This window comes from Miniopterus schreibersii, assembly GCF_964146895.1.
Source record: "Miniopterus schreibersii genome assembly, chromosome: 2".
Classification (NCBI taxonomy): domain Eukaryota; kingdom Metazoa; phylum Chordata; class Mammalia; order Chiroptera; family Miniopteridae; genus Miniopterus; species Miniopterus schreibersii.
This window is the reverse complement of record NC_138102.1, coordinates 177,285,598-177,297,749: the sequence shown is the minus strand read 5'-3', so window position 1 is coordinate 177,297,749 and position 12,152 is coordinate 177,285,598. Positions and strand designations below refer to the sequence as shown.

Below are 12,152 nucleotides of genomic sequence, written 5' to 3'. Positions count from 1 at the left end.
CTTCTTATGGCATAGCCTCAGAGCTGTAAATTTACATCTTTATATCTGTTTTTCCAAGTAAGCTATTTTATAGCTACAGAGACACACTGACAGGGCTGACGAAGCGGAGACTTCCACTGTGGGGCACCCTATCAGGGGACAGCCCTGCCTGTCGGGCACCATGGATTCATATATAAATTTTATGCATATTGTAATTATATTGTGAATGGTACAAGCACATTGCATTTCAGTATTTGGGGGTAGAAGTATTAATTTTTTATATTAAAATATTTAAAATAAATGCAATACTTTATAATTTTATTTTTGCCTTTTTTCACTTTTATACCTAGAGCTTCCAAAACAGACATCGGCTGGGTTCCTCTTGACCTCCCGGAGCCCCGGTCTATGCCAGGGTAGCGGGATTGGAGACTAAACCCCAGAGCCCCCTGGAGGACTGAAATACGAATGAGAATGAGCGGCTCTGCTCTCTGAGGAGGCCGGGTGAGGTGGCTGAATGTGGTCCTGGGGTAAGGGGCTGTCTGCCCACCTCCGGCCACCTCCCTTCACACTGAGAGTTGGCCTGGCAGCCCCTCAGACCCCAGGCTGTGTCTGCATGTCAGGGAGCACCTGCAGGGACACCGTCTTCCTCAGCTCTGTCCCCAGTGACAGTGCCCATTAACTGTTGGTCCACCTGCACCGAACCTTACTCCACTCGACACCCGTTTCTCCAACAAAACTCACAGCAAACACCTGCACCCGGAGGACGGTGACCTTGGCATAACAGCTCACCACGGGTACATGTGAGGGACCTTTGTCTGAGCCCTTGGCGTTTTTTCTTCCTCTCCTGAATAGTGAAAATTGGACCGGTCATTCTGAAAGCACTGGGGACGAGAGAAGCATCTCTTTCGTTCCCGCCTCTCTCTAAAGGAGGCGCTGGAAGCAAAGAGGCAAAGGGCTTGCTTTGCGGTCAGACCAGCTAGGCTCACATTCCAGCTCCGCACTTGCTAACTTGTTAGCCTCGCTGCCTGCAGCTCAGTTTCCCTGTCTGTAAAATGGGAATGCAAATCCCTATTATGCAGGATTCGCCGTGAGGACTGCGCCCATGCATTGAAGCCCTTGGCACAGTGTCTGCCACATGATGAATGCTGGATAAATGTTAGCTCTCACGTCCAAGTCAGAGCAGCGTTGGGTTTTACTGGTTTCCGTAGGCATGGACATTGCAGGGTGTCTTTCCGTGGGAGGCGTGTGTGGGATTGAGCTGGGGTGGCCCTTTATCTGACAGCAAGTCATTCTCTAAAGCTGACCCTGCCCTTTCATGGCGACTTATGCCCTCGAAGATGTAAAAGAGGAGCGGCCATAAAGGGCTGGAAAACACGCTGCCGCCCGGTGCCCTGAGAGTGCCTCGGTCCCACGGAAGCATCTCTGATCCGCTCACAGAGGCATGCGCGTCAGGCACTGCTCCCAGCACCTCGGGGACCAACTGTGACAATCGGCTGACAGCCACACAGTGAAATCCCTGCCTGGGAGCTCAGAGCAGATGAGCAGAACGCTGGGGTCCCCGGGGGCTCCAGGGAGCGATACTGTCAAGAGAGGGTCATGAATCACACGGGAACCCAGGGGGTGACGCCTCCTACTCGCCAATGTGGAAGGAGGACCGCTGGGCTGCCGGGGGCTGGATGGCTGACAGAGCCAAGGTTGGCCTGGGGACCTGAGGCCATGGGCCAGGTGGATACGACCACTCACCGGGTAAGATGGGGGGCGGCCTGGTTCCCCCTTCCCCCTCCCTGCTTGCCAGACCCCGCGGTTGTGCATTTTGACAGTGCCCCTCCCACCGTGGCTGCAAGGGTGCCTCTCCGTCACCTGCTGCGTCTGTGCAGAGATGGTCCCATTCCGCAGGTGGGAAGACTGAGGCTGGCGGGGGAACTCGCTCACCAGTGGCTTGTGGCCAAACTGATGCACAACTCAGGGTTTTTCTCCATTGAGTCTGGATTGAAAAGTGCGTAACAGATGCGATGTTGACACACGCAATTTCACATACCTGGATTTCATTCCACTCTCAAAAGCGGCCCTCCCCTCACTTGATTGCTTTACTGAAATCCATTTTTTCCCTTTATAAAAAGGAGTTTCATTTTTCAGTGACTGAGTCGCTTCTGGCTGCTTTTCCTGCTCCCAGCTGAGGTCTGCAGGCCGTTCCTCTTCCTTCTGTGTGGCATGAGACTAATAGTCGATGTGCTGCCTCGCTAACCCGATGAGGCCATGGGCGCCAGGCGTTAATAAAACGCGGCCTGGCAAAAATGAAGGCTGGGACATCATTACAAATTCTGCGTAAGATATACCAAGACTGATCTGTTTTCTGAGGCCAAGTAGATGATTAATATCAGGAGAGAGAACTAATAATGACAAAATCGCTGAGATGTAAGGGACCTTTAAATCCTACCCTCCTTTATGGCTCGAACCTCGTTCAAGCGGTTGCTTTCCTTGAATGCTGCCTGTGATGGGGAAGTCACTACCCCGTGAGACCGCTCATTCTATCTTTGGAAGGCTCTACTCTAACTTTGAACATTTCTTATTTATACTTCGGTGAAAGCTGAACCCTTGAAGAGTCCATCATTGGAACAGCTTTAGTCCCTGTGGCCGTACTGAATGAGGCTAATTCCTCTTATCTACGACACCTCTCCAGCTATTTGAAGGCAGCCACGATGGCCACCCCAGTCTTCTCTATGGGCCAAACAGCCCAGTTCCCTCAGCTGCTCCCTTCACTTCTGGTTACTTCCTTCTAACGAGGCTGCAATTTCTCTGTGACCTTCACTAAGCGCAGGGGGCACCTTTCACGTTCATGGCTACCCCTCATCTTTCTGTATTTGCAGAAATCCCTTATGTCCTCGCTAACGAAGTAGAAAGAACTGAAATTCCCAGCCTCGCCTGCAGCTCGGACACAGTCACGTGACCCAGGCCCTGCACAGTGCAGGTGGTGAAAGGCATTGAGATTTTGGGGGCAGGTTGGGTTCTCGATGCAAGGAGGGAGCAGTGGTGGTCACGGAAATCGAGCTCCTGGTAAGTGTGGAACTGCCATTGCTGATTTCTGCCTTTGTTCGTAGCATTTGGTGGCAGCAATGATCTCATCAGGCATTTATTTATTTATTAATTAATAAATCCTCTTTCTTCTTAAATTAGCCAGACTTGCTCTCTGGTAGGAACTCTGACTCATACAGGCACAACTTAGCACGGATCTTTCCAGGGCAGGGAGAACCATCACCTCCTCACTCCAGCAACCACGCTTCTGTTAATCTAGCCCCTAGCTACATGGACTCTTCTAAGCGCCTAACCACATCACACAGCTGACTTACATTAGAGTAAAACCCCCACATATCAGGGTCAGGGATTCAGTCCCTGGCCTAAGGAATTTTTAGAAAAACAGACTTTATGTACTTTCTTATTACGTGTTCAACAGGAAACAACATCTGAGCTTCCCTGCCATCCCCAACCACAGTATTTAATGGATGAAGGACGCCTCTGAAGTGCTGAACGTGCAGCCATTCCCTCGACAAGGGAGGAAAGTGACAAGGGATTGTAGATAAAATCCTGCCACTTTTTCTCAGTCCCCATGGCACACGACTGACGGGTCTCAAGGTCACCCAGGAGCCAGTGGGAACCAGATGCTGCATCCATTCCTCGTCACTATCAAAGTATCGTGCAGTGAGCATGGAGCAACAGCGTCTTTGTTCCCTTCTCACTCCTCCTGGGCGTCCCTGCCGCTCTCGGGGGGCTCTGTGTGCACGCAGAGAGAAGCCTCATAAAAGCCCCAAGATAAACTAGAACATTCTGCTTTCCTTCTACTGCCAACCTGAAGGAAACAGGAACAATATAAGGGGGGGGTTGGTACTCGATGCCACAGCAGAGAGGCGAGTCCCTTACTTACACTGGCATCAGTGAACGCCTGATCGGTGACATACACACATGTGATTTGGACCAAAGGCAGCCCAGGAAAAAGCGAAGGTAGAGTGGGGTCGTGTGAGAGTAATTCCTGAGGCTTCATTCAGACGGTTCGAACCCTCCACCCAGAACAGTATTATTTCAAATGATTTTCTCCCACGTATTGCTAAGATTTCTCCATGGTCTGGGCCTAAGGAGAGGCTCATAGTCACTCACGAGGTTGCCATCCCAGCCAGGCCAGGTGACAGGACTAAAGTCACAGGCTGGTCTGGCAGCAGACGGTTTGAGATGGACCTGACCTCCGTACGTCTACACCTGTGCTACTCAAAGAGTGCGCCCTGGACCAGCAGCAGCAGCAGCACCCGGATGCTTGTTAGAAACGCTGACTCTCGAGCCGGACCGGGCCCCTCGGAATCAGGACCTGCCTTTCAGGGAGATCCCTGGAGAGGCGCCTACAGATCGTGGGTGAGAAGCACCTGCCTACACGGCCGGTGAGACATTGGGCTGTCAGTCAGCCACAGAAGGGCCCCAGTGCAGAAATGAAAGACCATTTGGCCAGGGGGGAGCAGCGGACTCGTGCTCCATCGCCAGCGCCCAACTGTGGGCCTAACATCGCGGACAGGGTCGCCTCCATGCTGCAGCAGAGGAGGTCACGCCAGCTCTCAGGACACTTACCTGTTTTCTGGGAGCTGTGACCGGAGTCAGCTGCCAGAGCCAAGTCTTACTGCCGTACTTCCCGACAGGCCCATGCGTTTGGCTAAAAGGAGATGGGGCCCCGGGGAATACTACTCAGCAACGAAAAAGAAACAGCTTCTCCAGGCACCATGTTTGCACGGCCCTCAAGGGCGCCGTGCTGGGCGAACACAGCCACCTGCTGTGTGCTTTCGTTTACATGATGCCAAAGGGGACGTGCCCCCGACACAGGATGGTGGGGGGGGGTTAGGAGAGGCTGCAGAGGGTAGCACCAGGGAGGTCTCTGTGGTGGGGTAGCGACTGGCGGTTAGACGCGTCCCCACGTCACGAGCGGCAGAGAACCAGACGCGTGCGATGCGCCAGCGTCATCTTCCTGCTCTGATACCGAACTAGACTGTTCACTGGGGGAAACTGGGCGAAGGGCCCGCGGGACCGCTCCCCACTGTCTCTGCAACTCCCTGTGAAGCTACAGTTATTTAAAAACAAAAAGTAAAAGAACAAAACCAAACCAACAGGACATGGTAGTCACAAGGCCATCGCCTGGTGAGATGCCTCATAATAAAATTTGCTTGGAGCCTGTTGGAAGGCTCTGACTGATTTCCTGTTTCACTGGAAATGTCGGACGCAGAGGCCCGGGCCCCTAAGTCCTCCTGGCTGCAATCCAGGATGTCCCACCACACCAACGGTGCCACCACAATGTCCTAACACACGAACGTAGTGAGGCGCAGGCCATGTCCCGGTCTAGGCACACACATCAGCTCAGAAAACTTGCATTTAGAGTTGGGAAAAAGGCCCTGAATGGCGGAGGGGCCTGGCCAAGGTCACCCAAGGAGCCAATGTGGCCACAGGGCCAGAGGTGGGACCTGGTCCCAGCCCAGAGCCCCTCCAGGTCGCCACCCGCCTCCTCTCTGTGCAGCTCTTGGTCCCAGAGGGTTGAGATGGCATCAAGATTCTAAACTCATTCGAAAGGAAGTAAACTCTCAAAAGCAACATCTAAAGAGTGTGTCAGTGGTATCAGGACGTCTCTTTTAATTGCCTATTCACGCGGACAGATTGTCTTTTCAGATTCAGAGCTAAACTTGGAGATGCGTCCTTTCATGGGGCACTTGTTATCTGACTGCCTCATCAGGAATGGGGACCCGTGCGAGACGTGATTGCTAAGTACCAGTTCTATTTTTTCCTACCACGCAGGAAGTTTAAAATCTGCCTGGTTATTTTTAAAGAGGGTGAAAAAATAGGCATGATATCGGCTTCCGAGGTGGGCCCGTCCGCAGGCACGTGCTGCCTGATTCAAAGCATTGGCCAGCTGGGAGGACCGGAGGGGACGCGAAGTTTCACCAGGGCGGTTTCTCAGGCGAGGGGTGAGGAGTGTGTCACACCCTCGAGTGGCAGAAAGGGTCTTGGGCCTAGCTGCTGACTTGAAGACGGTGATCCTGGATTTTTCTGGAGTTGACACTTAGCAGTGTGTTTCATTTGGGGAGTTTTGATGACTCCCCTCCTCTCCAAAGGGCCATGGTCCCCCGCACTGGACTGAAAACCTGGGCCCCAGTGGGTCTGGGACCTGCTCAGTCATTTGTGGGGCTTTGAGCTTTAGACTCATGTCATGAGTCGCAAACGTGTCTCACATTCCTGAGTTGATGAGGAGCTGGGAGAGCTACTGCCTGCATGTCTGATTTAATTTAGGAAACACAGTATTGACATGAAAGGTCATCTGGTTGAACTTGGCTCCCACTGACAAACATTTCTTGATCACTGACTATGCGGGGCACTGTGCTAGGAACTAGGACAGCAGTGGATTTCTTCCCGAGGGATTTCTCCACATCACTTGGATAAGTAGCAAAACCCTAGAGAATCACAAATCACCATGGGAATTGCTGTAGAAAGTTCTAGAAAGGAAGAGCAAAATCATTAACCTTTCTTTTGTTGTGTGAGTCGTCAATTTCTCCTTCCCTCTGCTCAGTCTTGGAAGGTTGCGATGCTTTTTCTCTGCTACTAACAGTGTAGGACCCATACAAAATACACCCTTTAATATTCCCAACAACCCTAGCAATGAGTTATATTTAAACCCAATTCCTCAAAACAGGAGAATTGAAACTGGGTGAAGTACCGTGTCCAATGTCTCCAAGCGGGCCCGGGCTGGCCCGCCTGGAACATGAAGGCCTGCAGGCCTGCGCGGAGCACTGGCTGGAACCCTTAAGCCCAGAAGCCCAGGAAACAGCCGGCTAGTCTTGGAGGGTGTCTGTGTAGCGCCCGGTCGGAAAGGGAGTGAGAAGTCACACGAGTAGGTGTGACTACTTGTGCAATCCTTCATGTGTGACTCATGCTAGCGAGGGGTGGTGGGAGGTGAGCACTGAATTATGAAGAAGGCAGGGCCCCCAGAACCAGTGAAAAAGATTTTCTCAAGTAATTGTCTGGGATTCCTACCCCCCATCCCCACGGCCTGAGGTTAGTGAAACAGTGTGTGATGAAAGTCTCCGTAAGACAACACCAGATAAAACAACACCCAGCTGGAATCACACTTTTTGCCTCGGGCTCCACAGGAAAAAACAAGGTGAGCTACAGAGACAGAGCCTCAGGGGCGGAGATCCCAGAGGCCTCCGCCAGCCCTGCGCAGCTTCTTCCAGCTTCTGCCGGGACCCCTCTGGACACTGGAGCTCACACCTTGATCTCATTTTGGGTGGACTCCCCTTCCTTCGGGGACAGTAGATGACACTCAGGCATGGTGTGTGGAAGCTCAGTTACACGTGGGGCGCACTGTGGGGCGGGACAGGAGCCAAGTCGAGGCCTTTGTGTTTATTCGTGTGGCTGCACGGACACACTCCTTCCAGTTTCTCTCTGCATGTGGAAGGGGTGGAGGGGAGCTTTGTAGCAGGCAGGCTCCACCCCCACCCCACCCCAAATGCTAAGGGGCCCTTGTAAAGGCTTCATTAAGGACTGAATGACAAAGCCACCCGGGTCTTTCCAAAGGCATGAATCAAATGATCCCTCAGCCTGTGGCTGCACAAACGGTGACACCCTGTCAAAAAGAAACCCACCGCCCAGCCAGGCGTGGCTCAGCGGCTGAGCATTGACCTTGGATCCAGGTGATCACAGCTGGATTCCTGGGCAGGGCATGTGCCCAGGTTGAGGGCTCGATCCCCAGCAGGGGGTGTGCAGGAGGCAGCGGATCAATGACTCTCATCATTGATGTTTCTATCTCTCCCTCTCCCTTCCTCTGAAGTCAATAAAGGTATATTTAAAAATAAAATAAAATAAACCGACCTCCTGTTCTCCTGGCCTGACTGGGAGTTCTGGCCGCTGGCACTCACTGCTTTGATGGCTTCTTGAAGAAGAAACAGACCCTGACTGCTAAGCAGGGTGCTGCCAGCCGTTAACAGGCCTCACTGGCCCCGGTCCCTTGGGCTGCCTGGGCCCTTCCCTGGCTTCCTGTAGGCCCTGTGGATGAGCCATGGGTATTAATCTCGATACAGGCCTGGGTTGGGCCCAGGCTGGGTCAGGAGCCAGAGGGGACCAGCTGGGTTGACCTCAGTGATGATGACACCGGAGACGACAGCTGCTTGTCCCTCCCTAACTCCCAGCCCAGAACACTGTCACCACCCACAGGCATCGACTCACATTGGCCCTTGGTGGGGGGCACACCGGGTTGAGAACTTGTATTTCTCCATGCCCCAACCCCAAAGCTTCATCAGGGCCCAGAAATGACAGCCAGAATGCCGCCTCCTGCAGGCGAGTGACCTACGATAGGCAGAGGCACTAGGACAGCGGCCCAGGTGGCGGCACCTGTAAGTTCTGTCTGATGGGAAGGAAATCCGAGGGTGATGACCAGAGGTATATGCTGACCCAGGGAACTAGAGCCTGCTCAGCCACGCTCTGACGGACAGAGTGGCCAGGCGGTGGCTCCCTGTCAATGACACAAACATCTATTTATTTTTTATCTAACATTTCCCCAAACTTTTTCTGTGGGGCCACATTTTCTAATCTCTTAACCGAATGAAGTTCTTAGGCTCCAACTGTTGAGTAAAGAGCTCACTCATATCAAAAAATGGGCAGAGGACATGAAAGACATTTCCCCAACGAGGACATAAAGATGGCCAACAGACTTCTGAAAGATGCTCAGCATCACTAATCATCAGGGAAGTGCAAATCAAAACCACGATGAGATGCCACCTCACACCAGTCAGAACGGCTGTCATCAAAAAGTCAACAGCTAACGCGCTGGTGGGGACGTGCAGAAAGAGAGCCCTGTGCACTGTTGGTGGGACTGCAGGCTGGTGGAGCCACGCTGGAGAACAGTATGGAGATGCCTTGGAAAACTAAAAAGAGATCTACCATGTGACCCAGCAATTCCACTTCTGGGTATTTATCTGAAGAAAACAAAAACGCTAATTCAAAGAGATTTTTATACCCTATGCTCATTGCAGAGTTAATCACAGTAGCAAGATTTGGAACGACCTAGGTGCCCATCAACAGATCAACAGGGAAAGAAGATGTGAGATACACGCACACACAGTGGAGCATTACACGGCAATAAAAAAGAACGACATCTTGCCATTTGCAACAACATGGACGGGCCTAGAAGGTGCTATGCTAAGCAAAATGAGCCAGACAAATACCATATGGTGTCACTTACATGTGGAATCTTAAAAAACAAAACAGACTCATAGGAACAGACCAGAAGGGAGGGTTGGGGGTGAAAAAGGTGGGGGGTGTCGTCAATAATTTTGTGATGAGTTTGCACAATGACAGGTGACCACTAGAATTAGTAGGATGATCACATTGTGAGGTATAAAAATGCTGACTGATGATGTTGTACATCTGAAACTAATACAACCAATATATGATTGTGTACCAACTATACTTTAAAAATTAAAAAGCAGAGCTCACACCTCGCTGGTGTGGCTCAGTGGTTGAGCCTCGACCCAGGCACCAAGAGGTCACCTGTTCGATTCCCGGTCAGGGCACATGCCCAGGTTGTGGGCTCAGTCTCCAGCAGGGGATGTACAGGAGGCAGCCGATCGATGTTGATATTTCCCTTTACATCACTGTTTCTATCTCTCTCTTTTCCCTTCTTCTCTAAAATCAATAAAGACATATTTAAAAAAAAAAAAAGCGCTCATGTGTCTATACAAAGGATGCACGATTTGGGAAAATCATTTTTTTTAATGACAGAGAAAGCACACCAAACTATAACAGAAGCCCGTACGGAGTTGCCACTGTACAAGTCAACGCCCAGAGGCCCCGACAGCATCAGACAGTCACAGGCAAGTCAGTGGCGGTGAAAGGGGGCATCCACGCAGCATCTCCGAGGACAGAGAGGAGGCAGGAGACAGTGTCGGGCCACGCACATGCCGTGTGTCTGTAGCCAGGACCCCTCCGCGGTTGTTTTTTTCCCCTCATTTGATGGTTGTGTGGGCCTGAGGAGGTTTGCAAACGACCAAGTGGAAGAGAGGCCTTGTGTATCGGCATCACAGTAGGACCAATACTGAAGACAGACGTGGCCCGGGCTCTCCACCGTCATGCCCGTGAAACAGAGCTCGACGTCGGTCCTCTGAACAGTGGCTCAGGGAACAGGTACGATGCATGAACAGCAGCTCCTTTGAAATTTAGGGTCTGCGCACAGCTTCCCAAAGGCATGCTAGGGAATAGGTTTATCAACGAAACTTTGCCATCTCCAGGGATAAAAGTCATTCTCCTAGCTTTCATTGCATGTATCTAGGCTTCAAAGGAAAGGGCAAGAAAAAAGGCAGCAACTCAAAAATTGTATCTGGAATATTGTGGCACTTCACCAATCTCTTTTGCTTATAATATACGGCAGAGCAAACGGAACCCCGTCGATATAAACTTTCATTATAGATAACCCTATACTGTACACTCTCCGAATACAGAAAGAAGCCGTCCTATCATACAGGTTTCATCTTGAAAAATAATCTAACGTAGTCATAGTCTCTGGCTAGTAACAAACTATTAACATCTTCTGCAAATACAGAGAAAACCCTGGGATAACTAGTAAATTCTCTGACGTGCTCCCCCACCCCCCATTCAGCATCATCTATGAACACATTTCTGCAAAAGCATCCCAGAATCATTCATAATTAGGAAAAGAAATGGATATGTTCGTTTCACCCAATGGACCTTTAGCAGGATGTGATGGAACATTTTTTTTTTTTTAACCTTGGCAAAAATGAAGCACAAACATAACATTTCACAGGTTCGGCCCATGCAAATGCATGTTTTCTTATGTGGGGCTATTTTAATCTCCCCCCAAAACCACAATTAGCATGCAGGTTGTTTTCGACTACTGAGTGAGAGATAATTATTGGCAGTGCAACTCTTTTGTGTAACCATGATCACTAAGGCAGGAGTATTATTTCACCTTGTATAGAATGTCAGTGATAAGTTGTCAGATGCAGGTTTATACAGTGTGGACCTGTGACTTACTGGTGTGTTTTTTTGTGTCTGTTTTTTTAAAGGAAAAAAAAAAATCTCAAAACACAGATCCCTAAACACAATTCAGTTGAAAACGAATTGTTATGCTTTTAGAAATATATTTTAAACTACAGGCTGCCCTGTGTATGTGTTTTTTTAAAAAGTTCCCACCCCTAAAAATTTGTCAAATTATTTCTTCGTTATTGGTAAGTCTCACCAATCTGCGATCATGGTTGACCCTTGCTGAACTGAAGCTACTACGGTCCTTGATGTGCAACACAATTCTCTGCAGTTAGATTTTCCAGCTGCCCACCTGGAACTCAAACGATCTTTAGTTCCCAATCCATCCTTCTGATGGTGGTCCCCTCAAAACATGCTCGGCTACCCAGGGGTGCTATTGGATGGGGTTAGCTTGGCTGCCCCTTGTTGACCTTCAAGCTCTGACCTAGCTGGACTCTGATCTGTAGACCAGTGGAATGTCCTTTGTTTTTCAACAGGAACCCGTGGGAGCTGACTTTTCTTATTCAAGGGAAGCTGAGGCAGGAGAGGCAGCTCCATGGCCCAGCCCAGAAACAGACGCCAAGTGAAATTTGTGTGTTTGTGTGGGGCCAGTGCAGCAGAACTGGAAAGTCCCCAAGGAGCAGTCCCTGCGCTGGGCATTTCATACGACAGAGCCTTTGGAAGATGACAAGTGGATGGACTGAATCCTGATGGCCAACGTCCTCTGTAAGTCCTGGAGCACGTCCTGGCCCGTCCCTTCGCCATTCTTGTCATATAGGAGCTGCTTGAAGGCTTCGTTTTCAATGAGGACCATCATGTTTTTGAGAAAGTAGCCTTCACAATATGCAGAGAGCTCTGTGACGCCAAGAAACTGTGGAGAGTGGAGAAGAAGCGGGGGATGGTTATGTTTCTGAGATGCACCCAACGGCTTCCATGTGGAATAACGGCGGACCCCTATTACAGTAGATTGATTGTAAAAATGGCCCTGCCTGGCCCGCGGGTCAGTGGTTGAGTGTCGCCTAGGCACGGAGAAGTCCCTGGTTGGATTCCCGGTCAGAGCACATGCCAGGGTTTTGGGCTCGATCCCCAGTAGGGGGTGTGCAGGAGGCAGCCGATCGATG

General features: G+C 50.8%; 1 protein-coding gene across 1 annotated transcript in view; it reads right to left on the bottom strand.

Moving 5' to 3' along the window:
• Nucleotides 1-9,745: 9,745 nt before the first annotated feature.
• ABTB3 (ankyrin repeat and BTB domain containing 3) overlaps nt 9,746-12,152 on the bottom strand; it is a 246,289-nt gene continuing 243,882 nt past the window's right edge. Inside the window, exon 17 of the mRNA XM_081129818.1 lies at nt 9,746-11,902. Coding sequence (XP_080985944.1) covers nt 11,693-11,902 — 210 coding nt within the window. The 3' untranslated portion in view covers nt 9,746-11,692. The remainder of the gene's footprint in view (nt 11,903-12,152) is intronic.